Below are 17,662 nucleotides of genomic sequence, written 5' to 3' on the forward strand. Positions count from 1 at the left end.
CCCCCGGCGAAGAAGGCCTTCGCCAGCTTTACAGCTAAGAACTAGGGCTTTACCAATGGGGCTATGAGATAAATGCATTTAAAACCCCTAAGTAGTTGTAAGTGGGGAGGTCAAGTTAACAATCCCTTATATATATTGGGCTTGTGTGATCCACAATTGTCCATAATGGAACTCTACCCCAGGAAAGTCTAACATGAGAACTCAGGTCTAGGGAGTAACCGTATACTGTACCCGTGGACAATGATTATACTTAGTATAACAGGGATTTAACACTGCTGGGAGCGGATATTAGGGAGAGCAGACGACTAAAATTGTAGCCTGATCCACAAGGCTGCAAGGCAACAAGGCCACAAAAACTTCATTTCTACTCAAGACTTCATTTCAGCCATAATTCTTCTGTCTCTTAGTAAGGGACGGAGTAGAATTGGAGATATTGCAGGGACCAACTTATTCTCCAAATCATCCCCAGTGAACCCCTCAGTCCACCGACCATCAAGAATCCATGCGCGCTAAACTCTTTGGGGAAAAAGATGCGCCGTTTGCCCAACTGGCCAATCAGATCGCCACGGGAGCGCGAAAGATTTACCCAAAAGGGAAACCCAAGGGGATGACCAGGATTCATGCGAATATATAAATGCATTGCTATCCCCAGCCTTGAAGAAATCATCCTCCCTTGAACATTATCTATAATGGCTAGCCTTCACCCTTTTGACCCCATCACACCTGGGGAGATCCAATTGGCGGTCTCCGTTCTCCAATCCGCTTTCCCCGGTGCTAAGCTGCGCTACAAACGCATCGATCTTCAAGAACCCGCCAAGCATGAGGTTGTCCCATTCCTCGAGGCCGAGCGCCGAGGTGAAGTGCGCCCGCTGAAACCAGCACGCTTGCTGATGACCCTCTTCCACCGGTTGGATAACGGGTCTTTCTTCAAGGCTCTGATCAATGCAGACACCAAGTCCATCGTGTCAGCAAAAGAGCTACCCAAGGACGTCCAGGGTCCACTGGACGTTGACGAAATGATGGAAATTGAGGAGCTATGTCTCAGCCATCCAGCCGTGAAGGCCGAAATTGAAAAGTTGAAGCTTCCGGCTGGCCACACCGTCTGCTTAGATCCGTGGATCTATGGCACTGATGATGCCAAGGAGACACGGCGTTTGTTCCAGTGCTACATGTACATTGTGGCCACAGACCACCCCCAGAATAACCAGTATTCTCTCCCTTGCAAATTTTCCCCTGTGTTTGATGTCATCACTCGCAAACTGGTCCGCATGGATTATCTGCCTGGTGGAGCCGATACTCAAAGCACCGAGACGCAGCCCTGGAAGCAGGTGCCTACCGTGCAATATGCGCATGATTTGCTGGATGAGCCTCTGCGCACTGATCTAAAGCCCTACATTGTCCAGCAACCAGAGGGAGCGTCGTTTAATATCATTGGGAATGCCGTGTCATGGCAGAAGTGGCGTTTCAGAGTGGGCTTCAACAACCGAGAGGGTTTGGTGCTGCATAACGTAACCTACGATGGTCGCAACACCTTCTACCGTCTATCAGTCTCTGAGATGACAGTCCCCTACGCCGGTATGTCCCATGACTCTGCTTTAGCAACCCGTCTAAGTTATTCTAGATCCACGTGCTCCCTACCACCGCAAGCAAGCATTTGACGTGGGTGACGTCGGCTTCGGTATTACAGCTAACCAACTGAGTCTCGGCTGCGACTGTCTCGGTCACATCAAGTATTTCGACGGTTATCGCACGGATGCACAGGGAGCACCGATTCAACTAAAGAATGTCATCTGTATGCATGAGCAGGATAATGGGCTGCAACATAAGCACACTAATTACCGCACTGGGGCGGCGACGGTCGTCCGTAACCGCCAGCTTGTGGTTCAGATGATTTGCACCGTTGCTAACTACGAATACATCTTCGCTTTTATTCTCGACCAAGCAGCCAACATTGAGCTCGAGGTACGAGCAACCGGTATCCTCTCGACTGTGCCCTTCGAAAACGAGAACGGCCAAACCGTGCCATGGGGTACGAACGTAGGACCGGGTGTTATGGCCCCCTTCCACCAACATATGTTCTCCCTTCGTATCGACCCTGCCATCGACGGCTACAAAAACACAGTATACTACGAAGAAAGCGTGCCTATGCCGGAGGATGACAGCAACCCATGGCTTGTCGGTTACACCACAGAACAGAACGTTATCAAGTCAAGCGGCAGTGCCTCGACCAGCATCGACCGCCACCGCGTCTTCAAGATCCGGAATGACTCGATTGTCAACCCTATAACCCACCACCCCATCGCATATAAGCTGCAAACCATGCCAAGTCAGATGCTTCTGGCAAGTCCAAACTCATTTGGCTCGAAGCGCGCCCGCTTCGCGACGCGCCCTATCTGGGTTACTAAATACCAAGATGACGAGCTATTCGCCGCCGGCGAGTTCACAAACCAGAGCAAGCAGTCTGAAGGCGTGGAAGTGTGGGCTGGAAGGAATGACGGAGTCGAAAACGAAGATGTTGTTCTCTGGCACAGTATGCTATCCCACCTAACCTCTCCTGCAATACTAGCTAACTGCCCCCCAGCATTCGGCCTCACTCATAACCCCCGTATTGAGGATTTCCCTGTTATGCCCATGGAGCGTGTCAGCGTGATGCTCAAGCCGGATGGCTTCTTTACTAAGAACCCTGCACTGGATGTGCCGGCTTCAAGCCAGTCCTTCAACCGGTCGACCTTGCACCCCGAGCCGGCTTGCTGTGCAGGTCCTCAGGAGCGAGGGCAGGTGAAGTTGTAGATATCATATGTGGAATGTGATGGAGAGGCAGAAATCCGTGAATAAATTCTGTCCCAGAGAAGCAAATGTAACGAAGTTATTGCAATGGAGTGCACGCTTTGGAATAGTGGCTGCATGTACTAACCAAGGGCCCACAGTGCATACCTACCTCGCTAGCCGCTTTCTCCTTCGCAATATATCAGCCCTGGAGGGCTCTTAGGAATGACTTTTGTTTTGTATTTTCATTTCGTATATTCAATACTCTTCAAAATGTCGGCTATTTGCACAGAAACCACCTCCCAATGCCTCGCTTCGTGTTACATTGTGCTGACTTCTCGGGGTAATCTAACTCGCGTATACGAGCCTTAGGAAAGCCGTTATATTTCCTCCGGTGCTATCAGGAAACGAACACCGGAACTGAGAGGCCCGCTGTGATATCAGGCCAGATATGTTCTTTGTAGACGTAGGGCCCCACATCTTGTAAGATCTCGCGGAATCGATGCCGCAGAGGATTGAGAGGATTCATGCTAACAGCAGCGATTATTGCCAACTGGCCCTGCACTGCCTTCGTCACTGTCAAGTGTGCCTCCCCGACTAAAAACTTGACCCCCACCAGTAGTCCAGCCACTGAACCTTCTTCAGTAGGTGTCAGAATACGAGTCGAAAGCGTAGTTTGCAACGGCTTTGAATGCCTTTCCTTGCACGGTGCAGAGCATGACCGCATTATTCCTTTCTCCGGCAACTCCAGACACCTTTGACTGAAGACGGCAAAGCTCGACGTGTCCCGCGTATCCTTGACGACGCGGAACCAGTTATGGGACTCTTTCGGTGTGGATGGTAATACAGGACAATTGGCTGGGCTATTGCTAAACGGCCAGGATACTTGGAGGTTTCCTTCGCCGTCGATACCCGTGTGCTCGAGCGCCAGAATTGAGTTTAAAATCACACGACGGGCTTGGAGGCCGGAGAGAAGCTTGCTTTGCGCAGGTGTCACGTCGAGGGAGTCTATGTCGTCCATTGTCCTCCATCGAGTCCAGCATGAACTGATACAATTCTTGTCGCCGATATTGTGGGCGCAATGGGCCGGGTGGTCTGCGTCTTCGGTGCTTGTTTGAGAAAAGCGAAGAGCATCCCAGAGCGTCACTCGCTGAGCGTTTCCGGTACACGCACTCACTTCCAATCCGACACGGAGCTTTAGAAGTGGTACAAGCCTTGTGTCTGGCGTTTTGCAGTCTGTGATAAGCATTGCCTTCAGGGTGCGCTTCGGGATCCGCTTGTACTTCTTCACGAGTCCGGCTGTGACATGTTGTCCGCCGGTAAGCTGAACATCGTACCCATCACTCACATATCTTGATTTGCTTGTTCCAGGGTACTGGAGTCGACAAGCGATCTGTTGTCCAATACTGGTGATTGACGATTTGCACTTGTCATTGACAACAAGCCCAGGCTTGATGCCAGTGCTTGTACCGATTAATATCCTCGATCTGCTGCCAATGAAAATGTTCATATGCAAACTCTCATCGGAGGTATCTCTTGGGATTTCTGTCACCCAGTGGCATTCAATCTCCTCGTATGCCAAAGCTTCCGAGACGGAAGACTCTCGCTGTATTGGAAGGGGGATAATAAAGCCTCTCTCTGTTTGGATTATTGGCGCTTCGTCTACAGTACCTTCGACCAGCGACACTGGCCCCCACAATTCCTGAATATCCTGTACAGTGAGAGATATCTTCATCCCCTCGGGAGGAGCAGAGACTTTCCCTAGAATCCATGCAGGACCACCTATGAAGTCATCCAAGCAAGCCAGCTTCCGCGGCTTGAAGGCATACCCGCCAAACCCGACAGGAATCTCTTCCATCTCTTCATCCCAGAGGTTGATATCGAAGCGGCAAACATGTGAACCGGAGAATGAAACAATCCCAATAGACAGAATGTTACACAGGTACCGAAGAATTTCCACGGAATCACAGTCGAAGAGCCAATTGTTGTCAAGATTGAGCATAGTCTGCATCCAGGCCATTGCCGATCCTTTTAATGCACCCTCTTCTAATGTGCTCAGAATGGTCTCCAGCAAAGCACCAACTTGGCCCAGTGATATATGGAAGGCACTGGCAACGCCATCCCGGTCTTGATCTTCGATCAAGATGCTGATGGTGTTTCCACAAAATCCTTGGGACTGCAGATACTCAAGCGCAGCCTGCCAATTCCCAAGACACTCGATACAGTCATCCAGCGAGTCAAGCTTGATACGGGTGCCATTTAGCATGCCGAGTCTCTGTGCGGTTTGCAGCTCGAGCTGGTCCAATTCACTGAAATAACGAGCTGCGTCCAAGATGTGGTCCATATTCTTCGTGTCGGGTATACCTGCATCTATCGAGTCCTCTTCAGACTCGGGAGTTGTGATATCTGTTGCAACTGAATATGCAGCCGAGCCAGAGCCATGAGAAAGCGAAGATCGTCTTGGTTCGTGCACGATGGGTTCTTGTGGTTCTGTTCCGCCGGGAGCTAAGGAGTGGTCCGGCTTCTTATCGACACCATGTGACAATATAACATTTCCTGAGTGCAGTATCCCTCTCCAGGGGATGTCCCGCGCCCCCAGGACAATTTGTAATCTATCATCCACCCTTTGCAGAACAGCCTCAAGGTGGGCCTTCAGCCTTAATAGCTGACCGTGGTTCAATGAAGGGATCCTCTCTGATATCTCAGGTAAACCATCTGCAATTTTATCAGGCTCCGAATATGAAGTCCGGGGTGCCGAACCGTCTTGGGAATCGCGTCTGGCAACATGGTCGGGATCGTCTGGGAAGGTCTCGTTCCTCTGTATGTGGGACGGTTTGAACCATCCGTGCTGACTAAATCCAGGCGACGAATCTACCAGGTCCAATGCTGAGTCTACCGATTCCATAAAAGGGGGCATCCCACTCAGGAATTTATAATCGACTTGGTCTTGATCAGTGCTAACGTGAAAATCATCTGGAAACTTTTCGTTATTATCAGAAGTCATCTTCGGAAAAGGGCACAGAAGACTGTGAATCACTTGAATGAACTGGGATTATCTGCCTTTTTAACATAATACATGTGTAGGTAGCCCCCAGCCACCCCGTAAGCAGGACATCGTGGTGGCATCGGATTGGTGCATCATCGTGGCTTGGTTTAGCTGACGTCGATCAGCCCTGACACGTCAGAAGTGCATAGCACTAAGACAGAAACTATCGGTCTTAAGAAGGTAAAGCAAATTGAGTCCTCAATAGATGCCTAGTTGTCCGTTCAACAGGCAATGTGTAATACTTCTGCGGAGACTGTCCATAATGGATTCAAAGGACAGTGCGAGCTTTCCACAACGTAACTAGGATCGAGTGCTTGGATTGGTCGACGCGACCAGTCTACTGTGCCACAACAAGTCAGTCGGACTACTGGAATCAACATTGAAAGCAAATACATACCTCCAGACATGACACATCTAGCACTCCTCCAGCATGGGAAGCTTGTCGACCCACTCCTTCGCCGAAACGACATCCGTCTTGCGCGCAAAGACCTTCTCCATTAGAACGCGGTGCAGCTCCTCATCGCGATCCATGCAGCAATCCTCCAAAACGGTAATGCGGTAGTCCATATCCATTGCCTGGCGAACTGTCGACAGGACAGCTCCACTGGTGATCAAGCCCGCGACAACGATTGACTCGGCATTTGCGCAGCGCAAAAGCATACCAAGTTCGGTAGCAAAGAAGGCCGAGACACGACGCTTGGTGAGTACCACTTCTCCAGAGCCAGGGGCGATGGCTGGGTGGACTTGGACGGATGAGTGGCCTTCGAGATATTCACCGCGTGCGACGACAGAGGGCACAGATGAGTTGTTGGGGTGGTTTTCTGGATAGCCTGGGCGGAAGCCGGTAATGACGTGTATGACTTTCACGTTGGCCTTGCGTGCGGAAGTGATGGTTGATGCCAGACGTTCGAGGTAGGGCTCCGTCTTCTCGAGGCGGTCGATTACCCCGTTTTGGACGTCCAGGGTGAGAAGGACGGTAGCCATGGTGGGCTGCGGATAGGTGGAGTTAGAAGGTTTGGAGAGGGAGAAAGTGAATAAGGATGAGTTTAAGTTGAAGAGGAAAAGTTGAAGAGGAAGTTGACATGAAACGAGATATGTTGAAGTGTTGCGGTTCCGGTATCACGGGTCCCGGTACCGGCATGGACATATGGAATGGAACTGAAACTATACATTTATTTTATACAGAAGGAAAACGGCAAGCGTCGTAGCCCACCTAGGCACAATGTTATTAAATACATGAGAAAAGAAAGAAAATAGTTTGCAATACCACGCAAGAAATTGAAGGCATATCAGTCGAGTCTCCGTCTCTTGAGCGCAAACTGCTCCAAAAGCTCAACTCTTTCTTTCAGACGAGCATTCTCTTTCTCTAGGTCTCCACGGTCCAGAATTAAGTCATCGCGATACCTCTTTTGCGTTTGAGGTGATCCTTCTATGCATTTATCCAAGATGTCCCGGTGCCTTTTGGACGACATCACTGAACCAGATGGTCCTGTCTCTGGAGTCCTGGCCCGAGGAGTCTTTGGCAGTCTAGGTGTCCTGCATGGTGTAATGGGCTGGCGACTGTTGACAGTCTCACTTTCACTGTCGAACTCACTTCCGTCCGATGCAGAGCTATCATCCCTCTCTTGGCTCTCCTGTGAGTGCCGTGGTGAAGGAGGTGAATATTCGGGAGTAGAGTGTTGACTCATTGGCTCCGTGGATGGGATGATAGGTAAAGGAACACTTGTTCGAGGAGTGGCACGTGTGCTCGCCATTGCCGTAGGGGTGTCATCCGAGTAGAGACGGCTATCGAGAATAGAAGTTCTATCTTCTGGCACAGCCGTAGCTCGGTTCCCTTGGAGACAGTTGCGAAGGCGAAATTCATCCAACGGTACAAGGCAGCTTTGACGCCAAACATCTGCAGCTTCTTCTGCTCGTTTCGACGAAGTTACCTCGCCATCAATCCACAACGCGAACTCCCTCACTTCCAGTGTGATGGTATTTCCATTGTTATCGGAGAATCTTTTTCTCATGTAATCGGTATAGCTGCTTTGCATAGGCCCAAAAGCGATGTTTTCGACTGGGTTGAAAAATCGTTGATCGTTCTTGGGAAAGGAAAGACAAGCAATCCTGTGGTCCCAGCAGAACTTTTCGAACTCAGGAAAGATTACGCAAAATCGATGGGAAACCAGCAGAATTCTCCACACTTCGCGCCGACCTTTGGGTCGGGTCTCTGGCTCGAAAACGGTCTTCAGCCAGTCAAGTGCATGGTTCGACTCAGCCCATCCTGACTGAGTGAATGAGACCTTGATGCGACCGAAGTTCTTGGTTTGGGGTGGATCCTGGCTCCTGCAGACAACGTATGGTGGCAGATGCTTTCCTCGCGTTGAGCAGCAGTGGATAACCGAAGAGAATGCGCGTCCTTCTCTCTTGTGATGTTGGTTCGGTGGTCGAACAAACATGACGCTTGACTTTCGATACATGGTCGTAACAAATGCGGCATCTTCCATAGCATATATGTTGTCGTTGGAAACCTGGAACCGCTGCTTGATATCTTTGAATGCTTGAAAGAACTTCAGAGCTCTGCGGTCTTCGTGCGGACCTTTCAATTTTAGTGTGTCGCGCTCTTTGGCTATGTGATCAGCAAGTCCTGGATGACGCATCCAGAAACCCTTCTGCCAACCGGCATTGAGGTTTGGTCTATTTCGGCTATAGCCCTGGTTATTGAAATATGCATTGGCTGTATCCTTTGCCAACATGTTATAAGGAAAGAATCCATGATTCAACCAACGCTCAATCCGCTCAACAACCGCATCCTCGTCCTCCACCGAGAGAGCTGGTTGACCCATAACACCAGACTTCTTTCGCAGATATGCACCAGCGAGGTTCGTGGCAACCTCGGAAGTAATTGTGTGAGATGGAGGCGCCCCAATAACAGTGAGCATACCCTGTCTTCTGATCTTATGCTGTACAAGGGTGATTGAAAGAGAGGCACTGGCAATTTCAGACAAAAGACGGCCTGAAATCCTGACCCAGAAGAAAATCCTTGCGCTGGGTTATAAACATTGACCGAGCCTCCACTCTATTAGCTCAGCAGAATTTTTGGCTCACATTGGATCGCTACATTTTGTACGGCCATTCGAGCCTTTTCTCTGAGCAGGAAACTCTCAATTCGGGTATAAAGTGGATGCTATTCCACAGGCCGGCTGGTTTCCATAGTGACCTGTATCCACAAAGCGTCGACAAAAATTTCTAGCGTACATGGAGCATTTTCAGCATTTTAGGTGGCTTTGATCTTTCGAAGTACTGGGAGTTTTCAATGTCTTTGGCATCCGTTTAGCGTGGTGAGCAAGGATGAGCCTTCACTGAGGGAAATTAAGGAGAAAGTTGATACAAAAGGAAAATAATGTGTTGAGTGATCGTGGTTTCCGCTAGTACGGATCCCGGTACCCACATGGATGTGTCAAATTGATGCAGCTATTCTATTCTATATGCGTGATTTCGAAGTGCAACAAGAAAGGGAAGGGGGAATGAAACAGATACAAAGAAACAGCAGAAAACTGGTGGATGCTCATTCGAGCCTGAGGGGTCCGACCTTAGTGCAATGACAATACGAATCTCCTATTCAACGAGTCCTTGATCTTTTGGAAGATGACAGGGGCGGCGACTGGATGGTTTGCTCAAGCTTCCAGACACACCTAGCATAGCCCAGCGTGATTTCCTCCCGGCGCCGTTTCCTGTCATCGGGCGATGCGTTTTCGTACTTACCAAAGCACTCCCTGAAATCCTTAAGCGACATCACAGAACTTGGTAGGACTGATTTCCGGGATGAATTTGATTTGGAGGTTTTTGGCCGCTTCGGGGTTATAGAAGGTGAGATAGGAATGTGAGCAATGGAGTTTTCTTTCTTCGCTACTTTATTGCTCTGGCTCCTCGCTCCTGTTTATGCTCGGTGCCTGTGGAATTTTCAGGCACTTCTGGGACCTCCTGGGCGGGCATTTCTCGAGACTGCTAGCCTTGCAGCGACTGTGGTGAAGGTACCTGCTCTTGGGGAACAATGACATCTATGTCATTGTCGCCTTCTTCGGCGTTATTGTCGGCTGTCGTTGGGTGTCCTGAGTGTCCAAGCCGTGTTCGGAACATTCAAAGACTTGGGATTCCCGGAGATCGTCTTTCTCCATTGAATAGCGAGCTATACGATTGACTCTAAAATATCATCAGTGAAGCTGGCTGCAGACCACTTATGAGAAAACCGGTCCGCCAGTATCTTCCGACGCCGACTCCTGTGGAGTTGCCATTACTTACCCAGTAGCGTATCGCGTGCTTGACATCCATGGATGTTGTTCTGGTTCATGAAAACGTTGGTTACCTAATACACAACAATCTGATGGAGTCACAATATACCGTTGGAAAAAGACTTTGAATTATCCAGTAGAACAGTTGTCCCAGTTCAACCAGCAGTCATATCGCTCTTGTGTACCGATCGCATTTGCTCAATGCCACTATAAATTTGTGGACCCTTGTCTGATAAATTACGTTCCGATGGTCAATATCATAAGGAACCATGATGTCGGTCCCGGAATCTGACAGCGGGCGCGGCCCGAGTGCATCCCCGGATTCAGCCAGCTCCAGTGTTTGTTGGCAGAGTGTGCTCCACGTGCACCCACAGTGGGGATGAAACAAGGAAAATATCCATAAAAGCAGATGACTGCAAGCCTGACTATGGAGATGACTGAGAGTGTGAGAACAATGAAGATGATAGTTCTCACCTGTGCACAGTTAAGGTCAGTTGGTCGACCTCGGGACTGGACCTTGGGACCCAGGCGGGCCGATGACGTGATTACATAATGGTCCTATGACGTCGATGCCAAACTATAAGACGAAGCTCGTCGCGAACATTCGCGACTTTCTTATGGCTGCCTTCAATCACCGCCTGGAATGGCCAATGACGCGTCGACCTACTTCATATGAAAACATTCTTATAACCTAACACAATCACCATGGCTGTGGCATCAGTCCCGATCACACACGGCGGTAGCAGTGAGTGTTTCTGGCTCAAGCATGATCTTTGGATACTGATAAGACCACAGGTATGCTGAAGTCTGTCGCAGCGCTGAACGGCCGCGCATTCGACACCGACCCCGTCATTGCATACATGCTGTTGGGCATGTCTCAGCAAGAAAGGTTGGCCTATCTGCCGACATACTGGACCGCGCTCGTCAAGTCAGCCTTACTCAATCATGCAGTGATCACCGAAGCCGATGGCTGGAAAGCGGCCTCTGTCCTGATCCCACCGGGTGGATACATCGAAAATGTCTGGACTCTTCTCTGGGCTGGGTTCCTGGGCGTTCTGTGGAAAATAGGACTTCCAGGCGTCAAGGTAAGCGAAAGCCCAACATTCTCGCACGGGACACTCCTAATCTAACTAACCATCTAGCGCCTTTGGACCGAATTCTCTGGTATGACCGACAACGCGAAGAAAAATGGTCTACGTGGACACACCCAGTACTACTACGTTTTCAGTATCGGAACTGAGCGCGAACACCGTGGGAAAGGTCAGATACTCCCATCTGCGGTTCAGTCACGTCCCATCTCTTACTGATATTTGTCTTAGGCCTCGCGAAAGCCATTATCCAGGAACACCAGAAGACCGCCCAAGCTGCGAACCTCCCAATTTGGCTCGAAGCAACGACTACAGGCTCGCGCGCTCTCTACCTGTCGATGGGATTCAAGGAAGTTGAAGAGATTCGGCTTGGGAAGGGCAAGGTCGCTGCTGATGCTAGCATTCAGCCTCACGGGCCAGGAGTCACTCTTTGGGCGATGGTATGGTGGCCAAACCCAACTCCTGAAGCTATTTCCTAGGCTTTACAGGTATCCTTCTACTTATCCATACGCTTATTGCTAGCATATGTATGTATTCAAGTGCTCACGTTCACTATCAAGTACCCAATTTATCCATATTCATTCATTATTCCACATCGCTAACAGTTTACAGTCTAACAACTCTACTAACTCAACCAAAAAGAAACACTCACCCCAGGAAACATTGTGTAAGCTGTTTAAAGCCTTAAGGATAAGACCAGCCTTGATATTACCTGTAAGAAGTGTAATCATTCTCTCACTCTAGAGTTTCCCTATGAAAAAAGCATCTAACACGACGTCGGCATATTCGTGTGTGTAACATCCTACCATCTTGAACCCAATAGACATGCATCACTAGACCTACTTTCGAGGCCAGAGCCGCGGGCCACTATTGTTGTTCTACTTATTTAAAACATAACCCCAGCTTACAAGACTACCAAGACCATAGAGCAAATATAGACAACGTTAATTATCATTAGAGAACATTAAAGATCATAATTGCGTTGCAATCAATATAAGAAAATCATAAAACATCGACTCCCGACTCATCACAGCGCCTTGAGCAATTCCTGGATCAAGGGCAAGAAGCTTGTAACATCATCAATCAGGAGCGTCGTCTCATTAACGAACTTCGGAGTGAGGAGGTCATGAGCGTTCTCCAAGAGCGCTCCAACATCCGAGATAACCGAAGGCTTCAGCAGCTTCTTCACCTCGGGCAGCAAGTCGGGCACGTATCCAAGGATATCTTTAAGCGTGCTGGCGACGTCGGGCGTCAGGAGGCCATCGGCGTTCTCCACAAGTTCTGAAGTATCTTCGACGAAGGCGGGTGTGAGCAAGGTGGTAGCGTTAGTCACGATATATCCTAGGTCGGTGATAATGGTTGTGTTCAGGAGAGATTTCCTAAGATCGGGGATCAGAGGAATCACGTCGCCGAGGAGATCCTTCAGTCCAGTGACGATAGGTGGGGTGAGAAGATCATCCGCGCTATCGACCAGACCAATCGTTTCGTTGACGAACTTGGGCGTCAACAGAGTGTTGGCGTTAGACAGCAGAGAGCCAATGGCAGAGATAGTGCTCTTGTTCAGGATCGACTTCAGTCCACTTGCCACCTCCGGAGTGAGGAGATCGCCGGCCTCGTTGACTAGTCCCTTAGTGTCCTTGACGAAGTCTTCCGTGAGCAGGTCTCCGGCGTTGTTCAGAAGAGCCTCGATCGAATTGATCATTTCCTTCGTCAATAGTGACTTCAGCTCGGGGATTAGTGGAGTAAGATCGCTAAGGAGCGACTTGAGAGCCTTGACCAGGTCGGGGGTGAGGAGAGCAACAGCCTCGGTGATGAGAGTGTTGGTATCCTTGACGAATGAGTCGGTGAGCAGCTTGTTCGCATTGCTAAGCACGTTCTCAATCGCCTTGATAGTATCTGGTTTAAGCAGACCTTTCAGCTCGGGGATGATAGGAGCGAGCTGAGTGAGGAGAGATTTCAGGCTGTCCACCGTATCCGAAGATAAGAGCTCACTAGCTTCATCGATCAGGCTAGTGGTCTGGTTCACGAAGCTAGTAGTCAGCAGGCTATTGGCATTGCCGAGGAGAGTCTCGATCTCCTTAACATTGCCCTCCGTGAGAAGACCGCTAGCCTGGTTAATGAGGGGACCGGCCTGTTTGATGAGCTTGCCGGTTGTGTCGATGAAGCCGGGAGTGAGCAGCTTGTTGGCATTGCCGAGGAGACTCTCGATTTCTTTGACATTGCCCTCGGTGAGAAGACCGCTAGCCTGGTCGATCAGGGGACCGGCCTGCTTAATAAGCTTGCCGGTAGTGTCGATGAAGCCGGGTGTGAGTAGCTTATTGGCATTAGACAAGAGCGACTCGATAGCCTTAACGTTGCCGTCGGTGAGTAGACCACTAGCGTCGTCGATGAGAGGGCCAGCCTTGTCGATAAGAGGACTAGCCTTATCAATGAGGTTGCCGGTCTTCTTGACGAAGCTGGCAGTGAGGAGGTTGTTGGCATTGTCGATGAGGTTGTCCACCTTGTCGATAAACTGACCAGACAATAACTTATTAGCCACTTTGAGAAGTGTCCCAATCTCCTTAGTGTTCTCCTCGGTCAAGAGCATATTGGCGTTGTCAATGAGATTGCCGGTCTTCTTGATGAAGTCCGCAGTCAGGAGGTCATTGGCATTGCCGACCAAGACGCGGAGCTGGTTGTCGACCGGAGGTGCGAGACTGGTAGAGAGATACTCGAAAGTGTCGGCGAAGTTACCCAAGAAGGCTGGGTTAAGCAGACTTTCAAGACCATGCAGAAGGTCCCCAAGGCCGCCACCACCACCGCCGAGGAAACTCGAGAAGGCCTCCTTCATGTCTGGCAGGATATCGGATTTGCTGTCATCGGAGCTGCTGTCTGAGGTGGTAGACTTGGTGCCTGAGGTGCCTGTAGCAGAGGCAGCAGGGGTAGTCTCGGCAGGGGAGGGACTAGTCTCAGCAGTCGACTTAGCAGCAGTTTCAGTGGCGGCGGTTGCACCGGCTGAGTCGGGTGACTCTTTAGGACTGGGTTCAAGAGCAGTCTTGATGCCGCCGACCATGGATTCCACCGGGTTTGCTTGGGTCGTGTCGGCCGGCTCTGCAGCAGCTGTAGTCTCTTCTTCCTTCGCAGCCGCAGCCGCAGCCGTAGTAGCCGTGTTGGCAGCTTTGGCTGTGTCAGCGGGAGGCGTAGTATCAGCTGCGGCATTGGCCTGGTTGGCATTGGCTTGGTTGACATTGTTTGCTTGTGCGGCCGAAGTTGTCGGGGCGGGCTGGTCTACAACATTCGCGACAGGGGTGGCGGATTCCACCGGGGCTGAAGCAGCGGCCGGACTTCCTGTCACGTTGACTGTGAGCAGGAGCGCCGTGGCGAGAGTTGGCAAAAGACGCATGTTGTCGAATGGGCCGATCTGGCTTTCGTTTCTTTTGATATCTTGTCTGGCCAGTCGAATTGGCGTCGATTCCCCAAACCTGTCGTTCAAAGGTTTGTTGCGGAGCGAAACAGGAAGAGCCTTCGGGGAGTTTCAAAAGCTCAAGCCCGGAGCAAGCGAGCTCTTTATTTGCATTGCAATGGGACTGATCGTCACGCAGCAGACAGGGTCTCAGCTAACCGCAATTGCACTAACTTCTTTTTTGCGTCCTCCGTCCGGAGTACGAGGTAGCTCCATCGTCAAGCAAATAAGGATCGACACCGAGGTTGACTATTGATAACGTCCCATGTGATTCGCAATGATGAGGAAATCCCATTACTCCGTCCAACTCCACTCGACAGCACAATCTAGCAGCTCGCTGTCGGCCGTGCCTGGAAACTAGGTAGGGATCGGCAGTACTAGCAGGGGAATGGTAGTAAATTTCCGCAACCCGAGGTCCAGCCCAGGCACATGTGTTCGCTTCCTGGGGGGAAGGCTGGGCATCTATTTAGGGAATCACAAAAGCTTCTGCGTAAATTGGCGTATTGCGGATGGATGCGTGATTTCCGGGGCAAAGAGGGCAAAAGCGGGGGATGATATTACCCCACAAGTAGCCCAGATGGGGGAACAAAAGCCAATAATGTGGCCAAATGGAGTTGGGAATGCGAAAAAACGGGGAATATGGAGAATGATAGACGGAAAACAAGGAATTGAAAGGAACAAAAATGAGGGGAGACTCGGAGTTGTGACTGAAAGAGGAAAAGAACTGCATGACTCTGCTCATCGCTCATCTCCACCAAAAGCTTCGCAATTCCCATACATCAGATAGTATCCTCCAGTTATTTTCTTCATGTTTGTTTACATTGGAGAATTAGCATTGGGGATGTAAATGTATCGATGAAGATTTAGTAAACATCATATATGTGCTATGTTGTACATGGTATAAGAAACAATTGACTAGTACTTTGTCCTCTTTAACAGGACCAAGTTGAGATCGCCGTCTACATTTGGAAAGCTTAAGCGGTCATCTTTTTCCCCTTTTACTATTTGCTTGCTATTTCTTCATCCCAAATGTAATGTCTGTTAAACCACCCTAACTTCTCTACTCCGTACCCCCTACTGTATACCGAGTACTGCCTACATCTCTATGTCTTCCTCAATGCCACATTCCTTTAGCACCTTCAATCGTGTCTCTATATCATCCGCACATGGACCAAACGACCTGAATTCCAGAAACCATGTGCGAGCCTCCTTCTGATTGGTCATGTTTCCCCGTAGCAGACGCTTCCACTCTCGGTCATCCTCATCGAACCCGAAGCTAGCCCCCATAAACTTCCACCATACAGGGTAATACCCCGAGCCCTCCCAGTCAATTAGACCGGTCAATTCAAATTTAACTGGGTCCACGATAAAATTGCAGTTAGTCAAGTCCCCGTGGGTAAAGGTCCACGGGTGAGGAGAAGGCATGCGATCACGGAGCCGCAATTTAACAACTTCCGGTACCTTGGCGCTCAAGGATTTCGCCAAAACATCCCAGAGCTCGTCGGCTGTGCTCAGTGGGCCATGTGTGACGCCAAGGTTACCATCGTTAAAGAGAAGAGGACATGAAAGCGGTTGACCATGGAGACTTTCCATCTTAGCGGAGTGGAACGAGCGGAGCTGCCCCAGATACTCTGCGGTCTGACGAGCCAGTCTTTCCCGGTCGGGTTGGGGGATTGACGGCCAGATCTCCTCTAACGGTACCCCAGGCACCCGCTCGACGATCTGAAAATATTTCTCGCCCTCGGTCCACTCCTGCACGGTCGTCGGGATGGGGATGGTGGTATTTTCTTTGAGGAAGTGGGTGTTGATGACCTCATGGCTAGGGGGATCTCTCCCGCGCTCCTTTAGAAGAAACTTTGAGCCGAGGGACCAGTAGCCCCGATCGTGGGCTCCGTAGAAGAGGCGCACACTACTTTGGTAGATGCAGCGTCTTTGCTGATCTGGGGTCCATTTGCATGCGGGGCAGGGGACCTCCGATGATGACATCTGAAGCTTTTATTCCGTATTTCCTTGGAAGCGAGATATTTTGTGGATTAGAAACATCTCACGTTGATGGTAGATCTGGGGAAGGATCACAAGATAAACTGCTCGGTTCTTTCTACAAATTCCCAGGTGTACTCTGTAGCGGTGAGTGAAGGGACTTTCCGGGGTATACGAGCACATACCTCCACGCGGATGGGTGCATTTGCGCAATGACCTACCGTCTAGATTAAAATGGTACATCTTCTTGGATTTTCAGAGCCTCGGATTTTGACTCTGGTTGTAATGAAAAGCAGTTGATTTCATCGCTATCACTCGTCTCACTTGCCTCTTTAGTTACCTCGACCTCGGTCGCCTCAGCTGTTGGGTTTAGGTACATATGTAACGTTGTGACAATGGTCATGTTGTGCCTCTAAGATATGATATCGCATGCTGTCCAGGCTAATGCAGAACATCCGACTCAGAGTTTGGTTCACGGCATTGGATAAAAGTACTAGATACTGGCCATCACGGAACCGCAGTGCTATATCTTTGATTGAGAAACAGTGTCTCACTATATTCATTTACACTATCGGATAGTAGAGCCTCTAATGGTCTACTTTACGCATTTGACTGATTCTCCATACCGGACCAGCCAAGAAGGGAGTCGAGTACTTTATCGGGAGTTGGGCATCAAAGTTGCCCCTAGTTAAACCTTGAGCTACTCAATTAGTTATCAAACACATAGATAGAATGTCTAGTGTATATGTCATAAATAAGGAGCATTGTTAGTATTATGAAGGTCTAGAATATCAACAGTGGTTGTTATTCGCCCAGAAAGCCCACCTGGGCAGTATGTACATGGTAGTTAAGCCACACATCCCAGAGTGGTCAAACCGATATGCTACGCACCTACAACATAGCTTGAATATCAACATGCTTACTTCGTACGCAATCAGATATAGAAGGCTCTCACCGCTAATTCTTTTTCCTTGTCCTTGAAGTAGTCGCTGTTGGGTCCCCTCAAACTATCACATATGGTTACCCCTGGGATTTTACCCAAACGAAGTTCCAAATACAACTACGA

The 17,662-nt window shown here is 49.8% G+C and overlaps 8 protein-coding genes across 8 annotated transcripts; 2 read left to right on the top strand and 6 right to left on the bottom strand.

Moving 5' to 3' along the window:
• Nucleotides 1-689: 689 nt before the first annotated feature.
• N7525_010633 (uncharacterized protein) lies at nucleotides 690-2,790 on the top strand (the record flags this gene model as incomplete). Its single annotated transcript, XM_002561379.1, has 3 exons — nucleotides 690-1,575; nucleotides 1,622-2,530; nucleotides 2,582-2,790. The coding sequence occupies 3 exons, from the start codon at nucleotides 690-692 to the stop codon at nucleotides 2,788-2,790; spliced, it is 2,004 nt and encodes a 667-aa protein (XP_002561425.1).
• A 376-nt stretch (nucleotides 2,791-3,166) lies between these two features.
• N7525_010634 (uncharacterized protein) lies at nucleotides 3,167-5,770 on the bottom strand (the record flags this gene model as incomplete). Its single annotated transcript, XM_061215161.1, has 1 exon — nucleotides 3,167-5,770. The coding sequence occupies one exon, from the start codon at nucleotides 5,768-5,770 to the stop codon at nucleotides 3,167-3,169; it is 2,604 nt and encodes an 867-aa protein (XP_061067673.1).
• A 456-nt stretch (nucleotides 5,771-6,226) lies between these two features.
• Nucleotides 6,227-6,796, bottom strand: N7525_010635 (cysteine hydrolase family protein; the record flags this gene model as incomplete). The annotated part of the gene is made up of 1 exon (XM_002561377.1): nucleotides 6,227-6,796. One exon carries the CDS (start codon nucleotides 6,794-6,796, stop codon nucleotides 6,227-6,229), a length of 570 nt encoding a protein of 189 aa, XP_002561423.1.
• A 305-nt stretch (nucleotides 6,797-7,101) lies between these two features.
• On the bottom strand, nucleotides 7,102-8,736 carry N7525_010636 (uncharacterized protein; the record flags this gene model as incomplete). Its single annotated transcript, XM_002561376.1, has 1 exon — nucleotides 7,102-8,736. The coding sequence occupies one exon, from the start codon at nucleotides 8,734-8,736 to the stop codon at nucleotides 7,102-7,104; it is 1,635 nt and encodes a 544-aa protein (XP_002561422.1).
• A 680-nt stretch (nucleotides 8,737-9,416) lies between these two features.
• On the bottom strand, nucleotides 9,417-9,855 carry N7525_010637 (uncharacterized protein; the record flags this gene model as incomplete). The annotated part of the gene is made up of 2 exons (XM_061215162.1): nucleotides 9,417-9,723; nucleotides 9,767-9,855. 2 exons carry the CDS (start codon nucleotides 9,853-9,855, stop codon nucleotides 9,417-9,419), a joined length of 396 nt encoding a protein of 131 aa, XP_061067674.1.
• Nucleotides 9,856-10,791: 936 nt separating this feature from the next.
• On the top strand, nucleotides 10,792-11,653 carry N7525_010638 (GNAT family N-acetyltransferase; the record flags this gene model as incomplete). Its single annotated transcript, XM_002561374.2, has 4 exons — nucleotides 10,792-10,831; nucleotides 10,882-11,171; nucleotides 11,229-11,346; nucleotides 11,406-11,653. The coding sequence occupies 4 exons, from the start codon at nucleotides 10,792-10,794 to the stop codon at nucleotides 11,651-11,653; spliced, it is 696 nt and encodes a 231-aa protein (XP_002561420.2).
• Nucleotides 11,654-12,201: 548 nt separating this feature from the next.
• N7525_010639 (uncharacterized protein) lies at nucleotides 12,202-14,556 on the bottom strand (the record flags this gene model as incomplete). Its single annotated transcript, XM_002561373.1, has 1 exon — nucleotides 12,202-14,556. The coding sequence occupies one exon, from the start codon at nucleotides 14,554-14,556 to the stop codon at nucleotides 12,202-12,204; it is 2,355 nt and encodes a 784-aa protein (XP_002561419.1).
• A 1,155-nt stretch (nucleotides 14,557-15,711) lies between these two features.
• Nucleotides 15,712-16,602, bottom strand: N7525_010640 (aminoglycoside phosphotransferase family protein; the record flags this gene model as incomplete). Its single annotated transcript, XM_002561372.1, has 1 exon — nucleotides 15,712-16,602. The coding sequence occupies one exon, from the start codon at nucleotides 16,600-16,602 to the stop codon at nucleotides 15,712-15,714; it is 891 nt and encodes a 296-aa protein (XP_002561418.1).
• Nucleotides 16,603-17,662: the final 1,060 nt, after the last annotated feature.

The sequence above is a fragment of the Penicillium rubens genome (genome assembly GCF_028828025.1).
Source record: "Penicillium rubens strain IBT 27055 chromosome Unknown utg000004l_segment0_segment0, whole genome shotgun sequence".
NCBI lineage: Eukaryota > Fungi > Ascomycota > Eurotiomycetes > Eurotiales > Aspergillaceae > Penicillium > Penicillium rubens.